Source organism: Vicia villosa, linkage group LG5 (assembly GCF_029867415.1).
Source record: "Vicia villosa cultivar HV-30 ecotype Madison, WI linkage group LG5, Vvil1.0, whole genome shotgun sequence".
NCBI classification, from domain to species: domain Eukaryota; kingdom Viridiplantae; phylum Streptophyta; class Magnoliopsida; order Fabales; family Fabaceae; genus Vicia; species Vicia villosa.
Genome location: NC_081184.1, coordinates 2,004,050 through 2,027,309, shown reverse-complemented (window position 1 = coordinate 2,027,309; position 23,260 = coordinate 2,004,050). Strand labels below are relative to the sequence as shown.

The 23,260-nt window shown below is 31.6% G+C and overlaps 3 protein-coding genes across 4 annotated transcripts; 1 reads left to right on the top strand and 2 right to left on the bottom strand.

The window, feature by feature from the left end:
* The first annotated feature begins 2,299 nt into the window (after positions 1-2,299).
* On the top strand, positions 2,300-5,249 carry LOC131606107 (uncharacterized protein At2g39795, mitochondrial-like). Of its 2 annotated transcripts, XR_009284732.1 has the most exons (5): positions 2,300-2,639; positions 3,312-3,637; positions 3,937-4,126; positions 4,445-4,527; positions 4,616-5,249. XR_009284732.1 is itself a non-coding variant. In XM_058878387.1 (3 exons), the coding sequence occupies exons 1-3, from the start codon at positions 2,424-2,426 to the stop codon at positions 4,097-4,099; spliced, it is 705 nt and encodes a 234-aa protein (XP_058734370.1). In that variant the 5' UTR covers positions 2,301-2,423; the 3' UTR covers positions 4,100-4,435. The 2 variants fall into 2 exon arrangements, 1 of the variants encoding a protein (XP_058734370.1); XM_058878387.1 differs by lacking the exons at positions 4,445-4,527; positions 4,616-5,249 and having other exon boundaries at positions 2,301-2,639; positions 3,937-4,435.
* Positions 5,250-9,169: 3,920 nt separating this feature from the next.
* LOC131606106 (zinc finger protein 1-like) lies at positions 9,170-10,335 on the bottom strand. The gene has a single exon (XM_058878385.1). It carries the CDS (start codon positions 10,070-10,072, stop codon positions 9,398-9,400), a length of 675 nt encoding a protein of 224 aa, XP_058734368.1. The 5' UTR covers positions 10,073-10,335; the 3' UTR covers positions 9,170-9,397.
* Positions 10,336-20,646: 10,311 nt separating this feature from the next.
* Positions 20,647-22,907, bottom strand: LOC131606105 (Golgi SNAP receptor complex member 1-1-like). The gene is made up of 5 exons (XM_058878384.1): positions 22,724-22,907; positions 21,806-22,045; positions 21,406-21,573; positions 21,115-21,228; positions 20,647-21,022 (listed from the first exon to the last, which is right to left on the bottom strand). The coding sequence occupies exons 1-5, from the start codon at positions 22,760-22,762 to the stop codon at positions 20,909-20,911; spliced, it is 675 nt and encodes a 224-aa protein (XP_058734367.1). The 5' UTR covers positions 22,763-22,907; the 3' UTR covers positions 20,647-20,908.
* Between the last annotated feature and the right edge of the window lie 353 nt (positions 22,908-23,260).

Below are 23,260 nucleotides of genomic sequence, written 5' to 3'. Positions count from 1 at the left end.
AAAAAGCAGGCATAACGATGTTTTTCCTTGAAAAATTACCATTCTTTTGCAACATGAAACGAAATGGTCCATCAAGATTATTTTTCATCTAATTTTATTTTAATAATTTGGTTATCTCCTAACAACATTAAAAAAAGACAAGCAAAAGTCCCAAAATGGATGTCAATCTTTTTTTTTTTTGTCACAATTATTTTAAGATAGTTACTTAATCCATTTTTTAAAATCCTTTTACATGATCAAATGAATCTCTGTACAAATATACTACCAAAAAGTTCACTCATAGTTTTTTAAATTCATTAATTGTAATTAAATCTCAAATTCTTCATTTAAATTTTAATATTTTAAATTTATTAATAAAAAAGTGTAAGAACGGTTTTCTGTGATAAAGAAACCACTAAATATATGTATATGTATTTTTAAAAACAATAAAATATTTATTTTTATTTTATTTAATTGTATTTTGACCATTTTATTTTATTGTATTATGTTAACAAAAAAAAAAAATTTTAAATAGAACTTTTTAATTTGGTGCAGATGGGTTAAGCAAAGGCTTAACGAATTTGGTGAATTTTAGATCAGTGAAGTTTATCAATGACACCAGAAACTATAAAGTGTCTTCTCACACTCTGTTTATAGATGACATCATGGTCTTCTACAGGGGAGATGTTACCTCCATTATGGTTGTTAAATCTTTACTTTCTAGATATGCTGAGTGTTCTGGCCAAGTCTGTAATCCTATTGAATCTATCATATATGTTGGGCTATGAAACACTACAGACACAATATGCTAGCTGACATGTTGGGATTCATTATAGCTCATCCTCCTTTTCTTTACTTAGGTGTACCCATGTTTAAAGGTAAGGCCAAAGCTAAACACCTTCAAGTTGAAATTAGGTAATTGGAAGGCATGTTTGTTATTTATAGCTGGTAGGCTTCAGCTCATAAAATTTGTTGCCTATAATATGATTATGTATTCCATTCAAGTTTATGACTGGTCGATTAAGTTCATCAAGGATATTGAGAGATTGTTCAAAAAAAATTGTGGAGTGGTGATGTTGACAAACAAAAATTTATCGCAGTTTTTTGGCATAAGTGTTGCATATCCATCAAGGAGGGGGGTCTGGTCCTTCGTTCTCTGAACAACATTAACAAGGCCTCTAATCTTAAGCTTTGCTGGGAATTTGTTAGTGATGATAGCAGTTGGGAAATTCTGTTCAGAGCTAGAGTGTTGAGACAAGGTAGAACTATAAGTAATAACATTAGTTCATCCATTTTGAGTGACATTAAAGTTCAGGTCACTAATGTTGAGGAAAATTCTCACTGGCAAATTGGAAATGGTAAGGATGTGAACTTCTGGCTCGCTAGAAACAAGAAAAGATTTGAGGACAACATTGCTAATTGGAAAGCTTGCACCAAAAGCATTGGTAATATGATGACCTTAGTGGGGAATGTTGCTAGAGACAAATGCAGTACTAGCTTAAAAATGATTTCACTCTTCTTAAGAAACTCAACATTAACATCAACCCTCCTTTGAGGAAGCACACTATTGAAGTTTTTTGGAGTCCTCCTTTAAATGGTTGGTGCTGCTTTTGGTACCCCCTTCATCTTGCGCGTATGGTGTCATGTTCAAAAATTCGAATGGTAATTATGAAGGCTCCTTTTCTTTCTTTATTGGTAAGGGGAATGTTTTGCTTGCTGAATTCATGGGTGTCATAATGACTATGGGAGGTGGCTCTTGAAAAAAACTGAGGCAATCTTTGGATTGAGACTGACTCTATCATTGTTGTTAGGGCGATGCACAATGTAAATCTTGTCCTTGGTCTGTCAGAAGTCGTTGGAACTCTTGTGCCGATACAATCGCTAGTTTAGGTTTCAAAAATAGGAACAATACTTGGTACAACTATATTGTCAAGGAGGCTAAGGAGGAATTTTTGCTCGACAAATTTGATTTTTCCAAACTTAAATTAATTTCCTTCTAAGGGGTTTTGGTCTTTGTCCCCCTTATTTCTTGTATCTTCTTTTCTTTTTTATTGAATTTTTCAGTTTTTTAAAAAAAAAAAAACTTTTTAATAATATCATAATTTTATAATTTTAACATAACCTTTTACTTTTTAACCTTTGAAAATGACAATTTTTTAAATATTATTAAAAAGAACACACTATTAATAAGATTACAATTTTTGTTTACTATTTGGTTGCAATTTTTGTTTTGGATTGAGATTAAATTTACAACCAATGTGATAATTGACCAAGTAAAAACCATTTCTTTTAGAAAATACTTTTAGAAGGAAACCACAAATATATTTTTTTTGTTTGGGTCTAGTTTTGAATATTTTGGATCTATACTAACTTGTTTATCATAAACCCTAAACCCTTCCATCTAATTCCAAACCCTGCACTTGCGTTTTCCAATCTGTTGTTCAATGGCACGCTTCCTCCGTTCCCTCAGAAAAACCCTAACCCTAAACCCCCAAATTCACATTCAACAACAACGACTATGCATTTCTCCTCCTCCTCACATCATTTCCCGAAGAACTTACATCTCCGAAATGCGCAAAGAAGCTTTCGAAGGAAACATTTCCAGACTCCTCCGTAACGAAATCCAATACGAGATTCAGTCCTCTTCTTCTTCCAAACCCGTACGTCTTTTTCCCCTTTTCGTAATTTGTGATTGTGTGTGTAATTGGTTTTGATCCCGAAAACAACTTATAAGTTATGTGAAAATAATTCGATTTTAATTTAGCTTTTATAATGGAACATAGTTTATGTAGAAGCACTTATATGATAAGTGCTTATAGTTCTTAAGCTGTCCATGTCTGATTTTGAAATATCTAGTTGTGTGAAAATGCTACATTGTTACACTTTTAGCTTCTTTAGGTTTCATCACAGCTACAAAATGTTTACCTAGTAAGGATAAGCTGTTGTGGAAGTACTTGTAAGAGAGAAAAAAATGAAATGTTTTTTAACCAGACTCATAGTGTTTTCATAAATATCTATACACTGATACAAGTTATTATGTATGACTTAGAAATTAAATACTTATGCTGTTGAATGACATTAGCCAAATACACTGTAAGCATTACTTGATCACTCAATATTATGATGAGAATCGGTGTATGAGTTTTTCTTTTTAAATAGTAGGTGCAGTTACTTTTTTAATCTACAATGTTGCATTCTAAACCTCTTTTTTTTATCCACAACTATCTCTGCAATTAGCATTGCTTGGTGAAATCAGCTAGTTTTCTTCTGTTTGATTTGGCTGAGTGAAACTTTTTGATGTGAATAATAAGGGGCATATTCTTGTTTTGCAGCCTACCAACAAATTTGGTTCCTTTTTGGTGGATGCCCGACCCGGTGAGCGATGGATTACATTGAATAGACAATTTGCCGATGAAAATATTAAAGTTGAAGTCACTATGTTTGATGGAGCTGCTCCTGCTCCGAAAGCAAGTGGAGGTGTGGCTAATGCAGATGAAGTGCAGCTACATATTACCTTAATTGTAAATATCTCTAAGGGAGATGGCGGAGTGCTGGAAATCATGTGCTCTGCTTGGCCAGACAGTATAGAGATAAAAAGACTGTTTGTACGCGCTGACAAAAATACGCCAGCTGAGCCCTATGCTGGTCCTGACTTCGAGTAAGTTTACTTACTCATTTCTTACCCTAACTGTTTGCTTACAAATTACAATTATTGTTGTTAGATAGTGGCCATAGCACTACAATATAGTGGAGTTTGAACAAATTACTATTGTTCCGTGATATGCTATTTAGTACAAAATATTGTCAAATAGAAACACTATACTAGTGCTAATAACGCTATAGCACTGTTGCACAGCAGAAGTTGAACAAACTGTTATTTTCTACAATTGCTTACAATTTTGAGTGATAGTTAGATTTTGATTTGTGTTCGCACTTCTTGATGATGTTTCTTTACAGGGAATTGGATGATGAGTTGCAGGATGGGCTTTATGATTTCTTGGATGCAAGGGGTATAGATAATAAACTCGCCACTTACTTGCATCAGTACATGAAACACAAGGATAAAACAGAGCTAATAGGATGGATGGAGAAGGTTAAATCTTTTATTGAAAGGAAATAAGTGCATTGAGATTTATAAATGTTCTAGGTGAGATAAACCATGAAATCATTTCTCTTGTCTATTTTGTCACTGAAGTTTATTTCAAAGAAAATAAGCACTTATTTTTTGTTCACTTTGGAGTAATCATTGTTAGTAGAAATTGTATAACGGAAATAGGAAATGACCATATTGTAATTATGGTTTTTGTCGGGGAGCCCCCTCTCTTGTGAAGAAAGAGTGAAAACATGTCGTGCAGCATCTTAAATGGAAGATTTTGTACTTCTGTGAAAAATTCTGTGAAAGATTTTATATGATGTCTGCTTTACAATCTATGAACAGTGACTAACATTGTTCTGGGAATAATAGACTTGTAGCAGCCAGAAGCCGAATAAGGGCTGCAATAATTTTGAGCTTGTTTCAAATTAATGGCTGAACAGGACAAGACTCCGGTAATGCGTGGTAAAGTGTTCCTGTAAAGTTAACAAAACATAAATTCATGTTGTGACTCTGAAACTCTGTTCTGTTGTTATGATGCAGGTGTTTTACCTCTGTAACAAACTCAAATTGCATATGGATCTTAAGTGATTAAAATTTTGATGTGATTCATTTCACCTACATGCACACATCAAATAATTTTTCCTTGAAATATAATTTATTAACTTTTTCCTCCATGAACTTCTTCAAATAATCTCAGTTATGAACTATTCTTTCTTATCTCCATCCCTTCTTTTGAGATTCTTTCACAATTTCCTTTAATTATTTTTAAAATTTCTCATAATACCTTGAATATTATGCGGCATACACCACATTTTCATTCACACCCTCCATTATTAAAAAAAACTATCAACTCATGTCTCTTTTTGACAATCTTCTGACGACAACCAACTACCCCTTTACTAACCACCATCACTGAGACAAATAACCCTAATCTAGTGACTATCATTCTTTGTCCTTGTCTTCCATGTGTCCTTTTTATTTTTGTAAATATTTTTTATACATTGAGAAACCAAATCATATTTTTTTAATGTATACAATTCAGATGCAATTGTATAGAAGATGGTAGAAAATATGTAGACAAAAGACTCTAAATTATGCGATAAAAAGAATAGATTAAATGGAGATAAGTCAAACAATTAAAGAAATAATTAGAGGTAGAGAAATTTGAAAAAGTATACGAGAGATTTTTAAGAAAGATCTCGAGATTAACGATATGTATATAAATATGACTTTAGATAAAATATCATAAGAAAAATTGATATAAATAAGATCTCGAGATTAACTATGAGAAAATGGGTGATGCACTGACAGTGTAAAAAAGTTTTACATTGTCAACCAATCACAACCATGAATCAGGATAAATCAGACTTTAATTTTTAAAAAAATTATATGACATGGCAAAACGATTTGTTTCTATTGGATGACAGTGTAAAACTTTTTTACACTGTCAGTGCACTACCTTTAACCTCATTAACTATATATATATATAGGGGACGACTCAAGTGAGAACACTTGGTTATTATGAGAAATGAGAACAATAAATCACGATCATTAAATTTTGATTTTGTTGATTTTAATGGACTAGATTGGTTTCTCTTTCTATGATCCTTAGTATTTATTATGGAAAAATTGATATATGTAGTTGGCTACCGGTTACTCAGACAAGACTAGATTGTTATTGTTGGTGTATACAATTCAAATGCAAAGATACACAATTCAAATATATTATGTAAGACTCTTTTCTAAATCAATGTTATCTTCTTTTTTTTTAATGAAAAGAGACCTCTCTTATGAAATCAATTTTTAAATATACAATAAAATGATCAAGGGTTTTCAGTCTCTTAAAAGTATAATTTTTCATGTTGTGAATTTCCACAACTAAACAAAGATATACTGGATAACACAAACTTGAATCCAGTAGATTAGTAATATGCTTAAAGATAATGAATCCTTACTACAGTTTTGTCAATGGAGTAATCTTGAAAGGACCAGTTAGGTTCAGGTGAGCTCATCCTAGTACAAAAGTCTTGATAGAAAAAAGACATCTGAATGTAATTATTGTCTTTCTATATTTGTTAAGGTGAGAAGGGATGTTCCAATTAACTTAAACCATAATATTTGCCGACATGAGTTTCTTTAGAGAATTAGAGATGAAGTGATTATGACTTGACTTATTTTGTTGAAAGCCCACTGAACTATATATAATAAAATAATACTTGTTAAAATATATCATCTCATATATGCTACTACTATTTTGTTAGAATCAATGCATAGTAACAAAAACATGCACTGTTTCACTAGCCTAACTAAGATGTTGATGTTAAAACTCAAGTTTCATGTACTATCTATTATTGAAGATGAGGACATACAATCTCAAATTTGATTATTCATATGAAATCTTGATGAACAAGAACCATATTTTGCTTCAAATGATAGCTCCTTGTGTTTGTTCTTTTGTGATTCTTTCTTAGTTAGGAGGCAAAATTGAATAATATCTTAGTGGATGAATGGTGAAAGACTTAGGTATGCTACCACAAGTAAAATAGACAGCTCAACTAAAGTACTGCTTATGGCAATAAAATATATCAAACTCATAATCCATGTTAGGAAACATTCTTAGATCTTACAGATTATAATTAACTGTCATAATGACTAGACTTTCAGTTGCTTTTGAACTGAATTTAATCATAATAGTATTTGTGTTACATGATTAACATGAGATTAGTGTAAACCTCATGTGAATATGGACCTACACAAATTTGAAGTGTATATAAGATACAATTAGTTGAGAAATCAATGTTCAAGATTTTAATCAATACTACCTCCATCTCAAAATAAACATCACGTTTAATTTTATATTAATTATGTTTTTCCAATTTTACATCTAATTAATATTACATGCACCACTTTTAGGGGAAGTTTGTTTTGGTTTTTAAAAAAAATGGTTTTTTATAAAAAAAAAAATATACAAAGTAACTTTTTTAATTTAGTTTGAATAATTATTATTAAAATTTTGAAAAATTATCTATTTTTGAAGCTATTTCAAAAAAAAAAAATTTTAAAAAAAAAAACCAATTTTGAATTAGAATTTTTTTAAGAAAAACTACAATTTCATTTATATTTTGATCTTTAATAATATATATTTATGTTATATAATGTTAAAATTAATCTTTCAATTTTAAGAAAATAAATATAAAAATTTATAATATTTTTAAAATTATTTTTATAAATACACTTTTAAAGAATTTTTTTTAAGCTAAAACAAATAGGCCCTTAGTTTAATAATATTCTACTTTGAATTGATAAATTCATCCGTACTTAATATAGGGAATATAATAAACATATTCTCCTTTCTCTAACATTTATACGTATAATTTTTTTTTTGTTTTAAAAATTAATCTATGAAATTGTAACACACTATTTGCTCGTATAGAAAAGTGGGATATTGCAAATTCGAAAAATATCTCAACACTTTATACACTTTATGTGTGAAATGATCAATAAGTTAATTATTATTGAATAGTTCAATCGGTATGTATTATTTGAAGAAGACGAATGAACAAGTTGAGAGAGAAATGACATTCATTCTGAATGAGATAGAATATAGAGGACATTTTCTAAAGATGAAGAAGACGAACGAACAAGTTGATAGAGAAAGAAGATGAAGACGACGACTAGAGAAGATGGTTGAAGAAAGAAAACGTCGTCAAAAATTCAATAAATAACTAACCTTTCTTATGCTAAATCAATAAAAATATGTCATTTATTTAAAAAATAGTACATATCAGTGTTTTTTGGACGAAAAAAGATCATGGGATCAAAACTGAAATTTATCCAAATATATAAGTTTACTAATAATTTGTTGTTTTGTAGTTGATATTTATAAATCAATCATTATTAAACAAAATTAATTATTGTGAGACATTAGGGTAAAAATTTTCTTTTGAAGTGATATGATATTGATATCATATCTTAGTGTTATTTTGGCTTATTTCCACATGGTTTACCCCACCAATTTCTTTGATCCCAATAGAGATGGTCCATTTCTCCAACCACAAGTAGGTTAAAGTAGGAGTTAGTGACACATTTGCAACCATTAAAACATTCATTCATTTTGGTGGACCAATTTTTTCAATAAGTACTAAAAATATGACAGTCACTAACTTCCAAATGTCTACAGTAGATCTTTGTCACCCAATATATGTGACATACATCTTGTACCTTGATTCAAATAGTCCTAGGTTGACATTTATTTCACTTTCAAATTCAATTATTCCTATTATTTTACTCCTTTGCAAGAAGTGAAATTAAATAACTATTTGGCATTACATTTCATTAAGATGGCAAACGACATGCCCCCATTAAGTCCGTCTTACAAAAATCTGTTCCGTTTTATATCTTTTAGATTTAAAAATATAAGATTTATGTAAATATCTATGTCTGTAAAAGTCCTAACCAAAAAGGGACGGAACCGGCTAGTACTCGGGTTCGATCCCGGCTGGAGTCAAAAACGCCCTGAGGCCACGGTGCCGTCGCCTCCGAGCCCGGGTCCGGATTAGTCACGTGGGGCCCCTTTCCCCCGCGGATACCGGTCTTGCCACCATACATTTCATGAATTACATACACAACCCTAACACCTAATACCTATAATAATTTGAAAAAAATAAAATAATTATGTATAACAATACAAACATATATAAGACACCGACACATATTTAATACTAAAATTTTGTGCTAGAGAAGTTCTTAATTGTGGGAGCAAAAGATGCTCATACATTTTGGATTTTTCTCCTCTAAAGGAAACCTTAAAGATAAAGTAAGCAATCTCAACCTTTGATGAATAAATCTAAATGAATTGGAGTATATTACATATTTTAACCTATAAACTTTATAGTTCATATTAGTTTATAACCAAGTAAACTCATGACTCAAATATATTAAAAAAATCATAATTATCGAGTGAAATAAGCTTTCTAATTTATCATATATATAACTTCTTTTGTTTTTGGATGAATCAAAAACAATTATAATAATCAGCATGTAATTTATTTTTATAACAAAAACATAAAGCAAATAACAGAAAATCAGAACCTCTTGTAAGTAATCAAAATGCATTCAAACCTGGTTGAACAAGAGAGATACATGAAAACAAAACAAGTGAAGAAGGAAGAAAAAAAAAAGTTGAAAGCTCTTTAGCTAAAGAGAAAATAAACTGTGTTATTTTTTCGGTCTTAACGCTCCGGTCGAATTTTCTAAAGTTCGACCAGTAGATAAGTAAAGTCTGATCAATGATTGTTCGGATTCGAACAAATGACATTTTGTTTAGAGCTTAAGAGACAAGTCAAGCTTCTGCAACTTGTCTTGTTTAGGCTTCAAATGTGAAATGGTGTTATCCATTAAGTAACCTCCAAGTCCAAATCCTTCATTCACAAGACTTTTAGGAAACATAGCTACCCTTTGAATGCCACTGCCAAAAGATGGATCAGATTCATTCCTCACATGAAAGTTTTCGCATGGAGGCTTTCCGATTGCCGGTTGTGAGTCAAAAATCGGTCTTTTCCAACCATTTTGTCCATTTGAACAAAATCCAAAAAAGGGTGTTTGTGTTTGTGTTTGATAAGAAGGTTTGTTGATCATAGAATGCACTTGAATGCCAAGTGACTTGTTACATAAGCCATAAGAAGGAAGAGAAGAAGCCATGCTAGTTGAATAGCCTCTCCTCGCCAAAGTTCTTTCGCGCTTATGAGCATTCTGGTGTCCTCCTAGCGCTTGCGAGCTATAGAATTTTCTTTGGCAGTAGTTGCATGAGAAAACTCTTGGATCAAGTTCATTTTCATGACTCGATTCCGACGAGCTTTCTGATAAACTCGCATGGAAGCAATTGAGGAGGTTTAGTTCCGGCTTTGAATATTCATCGTCACATGAATCTTTGCTAGAGAGACTTAGATCAAGCACAAGTTGAGAAGATGATTCATGCTTTTGCTTTGTAGTATCCATAGGAGTTTGTTGGCATGGAAGATTCGAGTTTTCGGAAGGAAATATAATGCAAGTGTAAGCTTAGTATTGTTGTTATCTAAGTTTGGTTTAACTGCAAGAGAGATGAAGTTGGTTGTAAATGTTGTAACAACAATAAATGCTTAGTGCTATGTATAGAAATAGATAGCACTATTTTACAGTTACAAGGTCTTAATATAGAGAGACCTAAAACTTAAGACATCTATTTGTGTGAATGTGAGAAAATGAGAGACAGAGAGAGAAAGGTTTGTATTGTATACTAGTTTGATTGGAACTTATGTAGAGCACTATAGTACAATTTACTATGGACCTAGATTCTCTATGTCCTACAAGGATTTTTATCTTTTTAGGTCATAAATTCACGCATTCATGCAGTCAGTACATTAGTGACGGTTGAATAGAGAGTAGGTTGTCCGTCCTTGATTTATGGTTAGCGATAATTTAACTTCATGAATGCGTGTGATTTGTAAGTGTAAATAATATCGATGAACTAAATTCATACAGAATTTTGATATTGCTTTAGACGGACTCCCACAAATGGACGGTGAGATTAGTTTCTTTAAAATAGTCAATCGTAAAGTCGGATATTAAATTTAAAAAAAAAAACTATATATTCAAATTCTACAACATGGATTAATCTAAAATCAGGACGATCAGTGGTTACTTTAATATTGTCTTTTCACATGTCTCTCTACATTTTTTTTTGTACTTGTATATGGCTTTTTATTGGTATATTCATGTCTATAGGTTAGGATATGATAGATAAGATCAATAGCTTACTTTTCAATTTAAGAATAATGTATTGTTGTAAAATGGACTTGTCTTATAAAAGGTGTGGTATTCTGAATTTCTTAAACCTTGTTGGTGGATTTGCATTATCTTTGAGGAAACTCTTTGGTCCTTGTCTTCTTGCTGGACTATTGTTGTTTATGTGATAAGATATAGACTTGTCCACATTGTCAACTTATTTAATTAGCAACTTGATATTCATATTTGAAGTCACTCACCATCTTTGCATATTCAGATTAACCATTACCATATGTTTTAGGATTCGAAGACACTCACCATCTTTTTTTTAATGCTCTTTTGATTTGAACATTTGAAATTGGTTCTCAGTTGATCTTGAGAGATTCTTGATCATCACTTCCATGCATTGTCTTCTTTTCATCATGAATGGATATTCGAGCTTACAGATTAAGAATTTAATATTGTTAGCAATTATTTAGTTTTGCAAGAATAAAATCTGTGTTTGAATAAAAAAATTATTTGCAACTTATAGCACAAGTAATTATCAAAATAAACACTTATGAATAAATTTGTATAAATTATTTTTATAACAAAAAAATAAAATAAATTTAAATCTATTTTTAAAATTTAATAGCAAATACTTATTTACAATTAATTACACCATATAAAAAATATATTAATTACACTGCTATTTATTATTATTTTTTAGGTTAAATAAGTTTTTGGTCCTATAAATATTGCAGTTTTCATTTTTAGTCCTTCCCTGTCTTTAGCCAACGGTTTTTAAAAAAATCGTTGCCAAAACCAGTTAAAACCGTTGCCAAAATCTAGGAAGGACTAAAAATGAAACTGCAATATTTATGGGGACCAAAAACTTATTTAACCCTATTTTTTATTTATAAAAGAAATTATATTTGTTCCATGGTTGAATTAGAATTAATCAATGAACGATGAAGCAAAATTTGTTGCGCTATATTTGAGTTTCTGATGTAGTGAAGAAGAGTTTATACGTAAGGTTAACACTATGATGTCCAATTAAGTTAGTAAGAGAATAAAAACTGATGTGTAAATGAGTATAATTTTAAAATCAGAGAATGACACCTTTTTTCTCTTAAATAGTGGGAACGATTATTAACGTACAAAGCATGGAATGAGACAGAATCATGATCAACTGTCAGATTAATCTGACGGTCAAACTAGGGGTGGAAATAGGTTAGGCCGAGTTAGGCTTTGCCAAGTCTAAGCATGGGCTGTCAAAAAACAGAGACCTAAGTCTGGCCTGTAGCCTGTCGTAGGCTTATTTTTAGGCCTGAGTCTGATCTTTTCGAAGACCTAGTTAGCTTGTTAGCCTACATAAAAGCCTATTTTTAGACATATGTAAATAAGCAATTATGATAATGTTTAAATAGACTAACTAACTAAAATACCAAGAGACTAAAAATTTGTTTGCATTGACTTATTTTAACATTGACTTATTTTAACTTACCTATTACCAAAAGTTCTGGGAGACTATTTGTTTAAGAGAACTTATGAAAACAATGTTAATCAGGTATTTTCATCTTATTTTCACAAATTTTTCAAGATAACCAAGTTTTATTTATATATATTCATTCAAAGAACAAAACATAACATACTGATGATAAAAAATTATTCATATTTATTTAAATAGGCCGGCCTGATACGTTTAAAAGGCTTTTTTGGGTCTGAGGCCTAGAATTCTTAACTAAATAGGCTTATAAAAAAGCCTAGGCCTTTGTTATTTAAAAAAAATATGTGGTCTGGCTTGAGCCTGTATAGGCTAGCCTGTATGCCCTTGTTATCGACCTGACCTATTTTCACCCCTATGGTCATCAAAACTCTTAGGCTATGTTTGGGAGTTTGGATGGGAGGGGCTTCCGAAAACGAATTTTTAAAAAAATATCAAAATATTTAACATTTAAAAAAAAATTGTATAGGATAATAAAAGAGTATATCATTACTATATTTTTAATTTTTCAAATACTATAACAACATAAAAGATATTTTAAAAATTCACGTAAGTCCTTCAAAATCCTCAAAAACCCTCCTTCAATACAAATTTTGAGTTCCCCATATTAGAGAGTTTTTGGTGTTATGAATAAAAACAAACCCTCTAAAATCTTCCCAATCAAAATCATTTAATTATTTCCATCTAATCCTTCTACTTTTTCAAAGTTTTTTTCTCCCTTCCCTTCTAAACTTTCAAACATATCATTCGAGGTGAAATTACATATTTTAGGTTGCACGTTTCACTGGTTTCACTTTACTTTTGGGCCTTTAATCTTCAGTCTCGTGCGGTCACAATAGTAATAATCACTGAAAATCTCCACACTCTCAAAAACACATAATTATTAGGTCTTGAGTTCAAATTTAAGTGGTGTTAATATAATAATATTGACAAAATTTCTAATCACTACTATTTTTTCCTGCAAAGTTAATATATATAATATGTGTATAATTATTTGTTGTAATGTCAAATCCTCAAAGACTATGCGAGATAAAAATTCTTTACGTAAATTAGTCGAACGATACTAGATATATTAAAAAAAAAGTGTGTTCATCACTTTCAATGTCACTAACTAGTAACAATGTCATTCATATACACAAAGCATCACTTTTTTCTTTGGAATTTTCGAAATAAACTAATGTAATTTATTAGTTACAGATCCCCTTTATGATATTTCCAGTGAAATTTTGAATCAAATGTACTTGTGATGCTTCATGTGTCCCATATTACAGTGTTTTTTTTTATCATAGTTGATATGACACCACAAACTAATGTCCCTAGTTTTTTTAGAAACAATTGCTTTTTCATAGTTGGCCATGGGTCCTTCCTTTCTTTATGTTTTTTCCTTTGTATCTTTGTTAAGATCATAATGCTTCACCTTAATAATTAAATAATTGAAGCCTAGTTTATGAATTTCAAAATAAATTTGTAATTTTTTTCTTCTAATAGACAAAATGATAATAATCAACATAAACTCACGCACAATTGTAAATTTTTTATTTTGAACCCGATATATAATAACTGACCTAACAATATTGGCATGCGTCAATTGAACTAGAATTTACAAGCTATTTACAAAAATATGAGATTTTTTTCTTTTATTTTCTGATTTTCAGTTGAGAGAAATTAGTAGTTAATATTCGATTTAATTTTTAAAATATTATTTCATAGTGACATTGAAATTGTCATGAAAATGTCAATATATTTTTAAGTATTAGCTAAATTAGGTGACATATGAATTTGTCATGTAAAATGTTAGGTAAGGTTAAGATTCCATAACTATATACTACAAAACTAAACTATTGTTAATTATATGATGAAGTGATGAACTCTATTAAAATATTAAGAAGTAAACCAAATTCTAAAACCAATTAAAATTGCTATTATATTAGAAATGATCTAATCTCTCAATGCTATGAGTAAAGTAACCATTTAATTTCCTTTTCATGAAGGTAGCAGCCTTTTTTGTTTGCTTGCAAACTCATTTTATTGTGATTGAGACAACCACCAATTGGCACAAAGTGTTGTACTACATAAGCAACTGAGGCTGCATGTACGGTTTGGCTTTGGAAAAACACATGTTTGAAAAATAAAACATTGTGACATTTGATGGATAAGTAACATCTTTCTGAGATTGTTAATGTAACTCATCTGCCTCTGCTTGTGCTCATTCATATTGGCTTGGAATCAAATCCATGACAAGAAAGGACAGTGACAAGAAAAGGATAAGTTATATGTTTGCTTCCAATTGGTAAAAAGCTAGCTTTGAGGGTATATTGAACCATTAGAATATTATGGAGAAATTAGCTGCAAATTTTCTTATATATTAATTTTCTTACATAAATTTGTTTATTGAAGATTTTGATATAACCGAGAAGGCAAAATTAATGTTAGACTTATATTGATGTTGTGCCTAAACTTCATAGTAAAATTTTTGTAGATGATGGAGATGTACAAGAAGATGATAATAATTTAAGGGAATTTTCTAATGCACCGTATATTTTAGTAGGACAATTCGTGAAAATACATTTATGTTTTTAGATTTTGAAAATACATTTCCGAATGCATCAAACTTTAACATACTTCTAAATGAGGCCTTAAATGAGTGGAAAGAATTTACTGGAGATACATTTACGTAAATTATGGATCATGCCCCAATTTCAAGCAAAAATATTTCGGAGATGTATCTCGAAAAGGCTTACGTAGATGCATCTCCGGACGCTTTTCGTTCAAATACGCACCAGAGCCCCTTCCCCTTCTTCACTTACTCAAACTCTTTTCTAAACTCATTTTGGACAACACTCCCCGACCACAATATCTCAAATTCACTCAAAACACATCCAAACAATATCAAAGAGCATTAATCTTCATCAAACATCTGACTTCAAACAACATTGCGCAACAACAATTTTCAAGACATAAATTGTAGGTTTTTGTAAACTTTATTGAGCTTATGTAAAATTGTGTAAAAGTTGATTTTTAGGTTAGGAAATCGAAAGATTTTAAGTGTTTGATAGCTTTGACATAATGAAAAACGAATTAGATAGGTAGTTTTTACGATCAATAGATTAATTTTGATGTTTTATAGGTTTGCATTCGGCTACTGACGGTGCTTAGAGATGCATAAATTTTTGGAAATGCATATCTGAAATGTTTAATGTTTATCAAGAATCGGATATGCATCTTCGTAAGCAATATGTGCAATGTTTTTGCCTTTTTTTGTAAAGAACTCATTGTGTGACGTTTGTCGTGTCTATTTACAGGAATTATGGCTGATAGACAATCCAGATTGAGACACGATAGGATTGCACAACATGCATCCGTTCCGCGATAAATGAGTCAACCATCCCAAACTTCCTCTACCTTTAGACTGGTTGATGTGGAGGTGTCTTGTTCTATGGCTCGTGTATTTTCGTCTTCTCAATATTCACGATATAAATAAAAACATAATTCTAATTAAAATATTATAACATAAATTGATTCATGTAGTTAACCCATCCTATAAGATAAAATTTGAATGTTGTTGTTATTTCTATCTCCATTTATAATCTATTTGAATATTTTAAAGTGTTAGCATCAAATATGATCCAAATAGTTAGTTGATTATTGCATATTTTTAAGACCACAAAACATGTCTTTTTGTTGTTACATTGAATATGGGAGTGAGTATCCCACTAAAAAACCAAATATCATAATTATGATTAGCTCCTACTAAAAAGAAAGCTATGATTTTGTCAAAACTCAATGTAATCAATATAATCAAATGAAACATCAAAATATATATTGATATGGTTGGCCAAAAAAGTGTAACAAGATAACTATTCAGTTGCTTTTGAAGTTCTTGGCTTTTGTACTATTCTGTTTGCTAGCCCAAATTTGAATCAAAATCCCTTTTATGATATGCTTGCTTGTTTATTCTTAATGAATCAATCAATGTTGTATAAAAGTAAAATAGGTAGGGATTCAAGAATTTGTCCAACATGAGAAAATCCAAGGATAACTCCTCAAACTCAAACATGGCCACATATTTTCACTACTATTCTCTGATGCAAGTCACATCATCATGTGCTCTAAGTCTTCGAGGAATTGTTCATATGAATGTGACAATAGGAGACAAATAAACACGTGTCTGTGTTTCATTAGTAGTTTTATTTAAATGCAATTTGTTTGACTTTTAAAAAAATAATAAAAAAGTATTGAACTCACTTAGTTGAATCCCATTTAAACCTCAGTTCTTAATTTAATAGTGTGAAAAAAATTCTCAAAAACTTTCCATGACCGCAAATAAATTAGAAAAAATACCAACATCTAATTACTGACAATTATCCAATAGAAAACTTTTTTTTTTCTTTCAAATAAGTATTTTCGTGGAGGTAAATAATAAAGTCTTTTTAAATTAAAATGGTTAGAAGTAATTCATATTCAAAAGTTGTATTATTTCATAAGTTAAGATTATTCAGAAGTTATATGCTTTAGAATCTTGCTCAGCGTAGCTAAAAAGTTGCATGTTCAGAACTTTGTGTTGAGTTTTATTAGCATAGTTAGTTTTGCTTACATGGCATAGTTTGCCTACGTGACATTTTGATTTTTGTGTATTTAAACAAATTTGTTGCAGTAAAATCATAACTGAATTTTCACCATTGAGAGTTTGTTACGTTTTTCTCTCTTCTCTCTCTTCTTTCATCTTCATCTTCATCTTCATCTCCAACCTTGTGCATCAATAATTAGTATCTAGAGCCCCGGTTTGATTCACGGGGAAACACGAGTGTACATAAAGCGTGTATGATTGATTTCGTTTCTTGAATTCATGTTAAATTCACGATCGAAATCATAATAGGATTGCATTTCTTGATTTTGCGGGATCGAGAAACACGAGTGTTTGGTGAGATCTAAATGAGTTTCAGTGCACAAGAACGAAGATGAACGGCGGAAATAGCTTGCATACAAGGCTTCTATTGTTTGATGGAAAGAATTGGAATCGGTGGGTGATTCAAATGTGTGTGTTGTTCGGTGGTCAAGACGTTCTTGATCTCGTCACTGACGGTTACGTTTCGGTTGTAGTGGATGCAACGGAAACGCAAATAAACGCGCAAAGAGAACTGGGAAAGAAAGATCAAAAGGAGTTGCTCTACATCCATCAGTGCGTGAATGCAAATGTGTTTAAGAAAATTGTTGATTAAATGACGACAAGGCTGAGTGGGGCATAGTAGCACGATGCTACGAAGGCGATGCATCAGTGAAGAAGGTGAAGCTTCACTCTCTACGTAAGCAATATGAGAATCTCAATATGAAGAACAATGAGAAGGTACCTGATTACATCTCTAGAGTGATTTTGATCACAAATGAGATGAAGGCTTGTGGAGAAACGCTCTCTAAACAAGTTATTATTGAGAAGATAGTGAGTTCTCTTACTCCTCAATTTGATTACGTTATTGTAGCAATTGAACATTCTAAGAACCTCAGCACCATGAGAATTGAAGAGTTGTTGAGTAGTCTAGAGACACAAGAGTTGCGTCTGATTGAGAAAAGCATTGAAAGAGAGGTAGATTGGGCTCTGAAGGCATCTTCTGTTAAGAAGAGTCAAAAGAAGTCTTGGTTAGAAGCCAAGAAGAGACATGTTGGTGGTTCTCAGAAGTCATAAGCCTCCAACTCTGATGAGAAGAAACATCAGAAGAGAAAGGAGAAGCTTGCCAATATAAAGGTTTAGTGTTACAATTGTAATAGGTTTGGTCACTTTGCCAAGGATTGTTGGTCAAACAAGGAAAGGAAGTCGAAAGAAACAAACATAGTTAGAGGACTAATGATGAACCTGTTTTATTGATGACTTTTGAATCTGATGGTAGATATTTGGTAGACTAGTGGTATATGGACACTGGCTGCTCAAATCACTTAACAGGAAACAAACAATGGCTGGTTGATTTTGACTCTAGAAAGAGGACAAAGATCAAATGTGCTGATGATAAGTACCTTAATGTTGAAGGTAGGTGAAATGTCAAAGTCAGCGTGAAGAATGGTAAAATTGTTCTGATCAAGGATATTTGATATGTTCCTATCACGAAGAGCAATCTGATGAGTGTAAGTCACCTCATTTAGATAGGTTTCTCAATTATCATAAAGAACAATCTCTTGAAGTTGTATGATTTTGATTTTAAGCTGATTATGCAATCTAAGCAGGAAAGCAACACAACATTCAAGGAGAATATGGAGACAGCTGAAACTAAATGCCTTAGTGCAAAAGGTGCTGAAAGTGACAGTGACATGTGGCATAAGAGATTAGGGCTTCTGAACAGTTTCCATAAAAAGCACCTGTCTTAATCTTGATCTGCAATTTCTTGTTCTTCTTCATTGAAGTTTCATACAACTCCTTCAAAGTTTCAACAACTTTCATGTCCCTCACCTTGCTATCATCTTTGCTCCATTCTTCATCTATACTTTCATAAACATTGTTTCCTTGTGAAATATCATCATCTGATACGAATAAATATCAAGTCTGTTCATTTTGCCAAAACAGACATCTCTAGAAGAGTCTCCCTTTATTATGTCCGTTCTTGCAATGGTATGAAATCATTCGAGCATTACACCCACACTTTCTCCCTGGAAGGTTTCTCACACTTGTGGATTCGTAGGATACTAATTTACTTCGCCTTGATGAAGATGACATGGTGTCAGAAATTTGCTATGAACGAAGATGAGAAGAGAGAATAAGAATGGGGAACACAAAGGAAGAGAGAAGATGGTTTATGAGCGCAAGAGAGAAGATGACGGACAAGGAGAAGGATGAGGAATAATTAGGGTTCATTATGGCTTTAATAATACACAAAAAATAATTCATTTAATTATAATCCTACGTGTCAACGGGAAAAAAAAAACCCATCTGACATGCCACGTACTCAACTTTTAGAGGAAACTAACGGGAGAGACTACTTTTAGGGACATAAAACTTTGCAGGGACGATTGTTTGAAGAAAATTTTTGTAGGGACTAAAATCAAATGTTCGCATATTTATAGGGATAACTAACATATTTAACCCTTATTTTAATGTCATAATATGTCCCTTTGAAAAGACTTGTTGATATTTAAACTTACTTCAAACTTATTTCTTTTGAGCATTTTAAGTTAATAATTTGATTTATGTTTAATTAAACTAACAAAATAAAAGAACAAAGAAATTAAAAGTGATTAATTGATTTGAATTTAGATAGTAACATAAAAGTTAATGCAATGAAGTGATTTAATGCGTGGATTTAACTTTTACATAAAATGCCGTCTTAGCTCAGCTGGTATAGCGCAAACCATGTGGTCGTGGGTTTAATTCCCACAGACAGCGCATAGATTTATTTTTACAAGTTTTATTGAACTTACCAGTTTTTCTTTTTGAGTCAGGTGAGAAAAAATATGCTCACTAAAAGAAGAAAGGATGTCAGGTGTAATAAGTCTAGCTTTGTTGTCAGGTGTAATAAGTCTAGCTTTGTTCTATCCAGCACTGCTATGAAAATGGAGGTGAATGATTCTTTTCAAATTAGATACTATAGTACTTGATTATATTTAAACCAATAAAGATATGAGGATAAAACAAATAAATTAATGAACGTGAAGGAAATTGGCATTGGAAGATCATATTTCTTGTTTTGGAAAGATATTTTACTTGGTGTAAAAATGAAAATTGGTGAAACTAATTAGGGAAGAGAAAAACCTTTTTTTTTTAAGATGTTGTAAAATTTAAAGGTTCAATCAAACTAACACCTTCTAGTTTGTTATGAAATTTGATAATATATCAACCTCACTAAAAATATTTATGTGTAGGACAAATAACAAAGACAAACAAAAATAAATGACGTCAAGAAAAAATTAATTTGGTGAACTGTATAAGCAAATTCACTTCAAATACGAGTACACAGAGAAATTGTTTATCTAATTCGATCAAGCAAATCTACTTTATGAGAGAAAGATGTTCTCCCGTTCACTATACTTCTGAAAATTGTTACAAATGAATTTTTTTAAAAAAAATATCTCCAAAAGTTCCAAAAAAACAACTATTATTTTCTATCAAAGTGTTTTTTCATCTCTTCAACTCTCAATATATAAATCGCACAAATCTAATCTCCTAATCTTCTTATATCTCTCTGTCACACCGCCGCCTTGCAACTCTAGCCCCTCCGTTGACTTTCCTTTGCTTTTCACAATTTTGATTTCAAACAATCTCGAAATATGTGTTCCTTCTATTCATCCCTTAAGATTTTGAAGTACACTTCCTCGTGAAATACAGTGAATGAGAGAACACATATTCGTTAATAAGGTAGAGAGAAAATGTTTCATTTTTTCATTGGTTTAACTGTCCTCAAACATGTATTCAAAAAAATTTAACACTCTAAATTCCCAAAATCTTTGTTTTTCTCTTTTTGTTGTGAGTGTAATGTATGGATCTTTACTCAGCATTGCTTCTGTTACAAGGATAAACAACCAAAATGAACAAATACAAAACACTACCTTTCAGCATTGTAACACAGAGTTTACACAAGTTGAGCACCAACCAAAAATTAACAACCTCATTTGGTTATCCAGTAGATCAAAATCAGAAATGTGCATACAGATGCCACAAGGGAAAGTATAAGGGTATCCATTGACTTTTTCCGCTTTATTGCCGACAGTATGTTATTTACCTGCAATGAATCGGAGGATGAAATCTTCCTACAATCGATATGTAAATGACGAAAAGAAATATGTAAAATTCGATGATGAATAAGAGTCATACCGTAGGGAGGCGACTGCTCACGTTGCTGAGCTTTGAATTGATGCCACCAAATGTCGAACGTTGGAAGACAAGTGCCCCTAGTGTTGCTTGTGCTTGTGAAATTACACCGTCCATCTGCCGCACATGAATAAGCAGAACAAGACCGATCAAATTAAAAATCATATATCGAATTTTAAAGAAAAATAAAGGAATTATTCGAAAAGCAGGATATGGTATATAATGAGTACATGTTTCTAAAATGAAAACAACATTTTATATTAGAAAAGCACGTAAATGTTTTATATGACTGACATGTCCGGTATTTCGACTGATAGAAGCATGCTCTTTTAGGAGCGTATGCTGTTCTGATTCGCCATCCTCTTCCAAGTCTAATCTTGACCTATCAAATTCTTTAAAATCGTCTAAAAGTGAAGCATGTTCTTGCTTTGCTCGAAGACTTGAGCGGAGACGATAAAATTCCTGCATCAAAATAAACCATTGGCATCAGGGAACATGGAATATCAAACTCCGCTATATTATAGTGCTATAGAGCCGCTATTTAACAACACTTTATGCTAAATAGAGTATCACAGAATAATAGTAATTTGTTTAAATTTCGTAATTCTATACCACAACAATTTGAAAGAACTACGCATACGGTAACACAAAGTGATATCGGGTAGCTCAAGGTCTGACAACTGAAATAGTATACCTGAGCGAGATCTTGAAGAATTTCTTGGTGTCTAGTCAAAGTATGAGAAACCATATCGGAACCACCAGATGACACCCAAGCTTGCATATGTGAGTTTACTTGTTGGAGTTGTTTTATTAACCGCTCAATCCAAGACTCTAGATCACTCTCCGCAGCATCACCTTTTGTCGAAACATTAGTAGAAACAAGTTTACGATAAAGATTCATCTGCTCATCCAATTGAGCTTCAAGTTTTCTCGCCTGCAAAAGAATCGGGGAAAACAATTCTTCTATCAATCATTTGCTTGCCTTAATCATCTATGATCACCAGAATTTTGCAGACGCAGCACAGAGCCATTTGGTTCTAAGTACAATCAGTATTATCAAATATCCGCCACGGTGGCGCTACGGCTGATATACATGGATGGCAGTTTTTGGGTTTGCCGCAATGGTAAATAACAGAAGTTATCCTAAACAGTCTTACAAGTGATTCTATCCGAAGAAATGCTCAAATAAGTAAATCCAAACAGGTCGATAATCGGACTCAAATCCACTCATTCGGTACATAACACAATACTGATCACAATGCAAATAACCTTGATTGTTTCCCAAGCAAACCATAGGTTAAAATGAACCTAAATCTAGGAACAAATTCTCATCCACAGCATTTCAAATACTCAAAATTCAAAGCAAAACCAAAAAAAATAAAAAATTTCTACTAATTAAATTTAAAACCTTATATTTTATAAACTAAACTAAATCTTGTTCAAAGCATATATATATCAAAAAAAGGAGCACATGAACTACAAAATTGACAAAACCCCATAAAGAAAAACCAAAATTTTCGCATGTGGGGCATTTCAAATTGTGCATACCCATATCAGTTAGTATAATTTACAGCATAAAACACATGAAAAGGGAAAGAATAATAATTGGAACCTGTTTGCGAAGAGAATCCCATGAAGTAGGTGCCTCCATGGCTGAAAAACAAAGATCAAAAATCAAAAATCAAAACTTTGAATCGAATTGGAAAGAGTTGTGAATCTTCTGATGATAAATTTTGGGTTGGTTGAGTTCGGTTGTTTGACGATGAAGACAGTTCGTTTGCTCCTTTTTTAATTATTTTTATCTTATGTTTTTAATTTGATTTTCAATATAAAAAAAAAATATATGGAAAAAAGAGTTTGCTTACTTTCTAATCTATTCTTTAATGCAAAGATTTGGATCTAACCAACAGCTGCTTCCTTTTAAGTATACAATATTTTGAGATATGATGATGAATGAAAAAAAAAAATTTATCAAGAATGAACGAGTTAATTATATATATGTTTATAAGTAGTGAAATAAACATCCTTCAATATCTGATAGGTGTAAAAACATATCTACTAAAACAAAAGTTATCGAGATCTTTCTTTTAGGCCCTCGAGTGTGGATTGGGTGAAGTTGAAAACGGATAATGTTTGCAAATTCGATTTG

Bases quoted from the DNA above. Each gene is read 5' to 3' on its own strand.
- LOC131606107 (XM_058878387.1), top strand. From the start codon at position 2,424: ATGGCACGCTTCCTCCGTTCCCTCAGAAAAACCCTAACCCTAAACCCC. The intron at 2,640-3,311 runs GTACGTCTTTTT...CTTGTTTTGCAG, and splicing joins CCTCTTCTTCTTCCAAACCC to CCTACCAACAAATTTGGTTC. The intron at 3,638-3,936 runs GTAAGTTTACTT...GTTTCTTTACAG, and splicing joins TATGCTGGTCCTGACTTCGA to GGAATTGGATGATGAGTTGC.
- LOC131606106 (XM_058878385.1), bottom strand. From the start codon at position 10,072: ATGGATACTACAAAGCAAAAGCATGAATCATCTTCTCAACTTGTGCTT.
- LOC131606105 (XM_058878384.1), bottom strand. From the start codon at position 22,762: ATGGAGGCACCTACTTCATGGGATTCTCTTCGCAAACAG. The intron at 22,046-22,723 runs GTTCCAATTATT...ATTCTTTTGCAG, and splicing joins GGGATTCTCTTCGCAAACAG to GCGAGAAAACTTGAAGCTCA. The intron at 21,574-21,805 runs GTATACTATTTC...ATTTTGATGCAG, and splicing joins TTCTTCAAGATCTCGCTCAG to GAATTTTATCGTCTCCGCTC.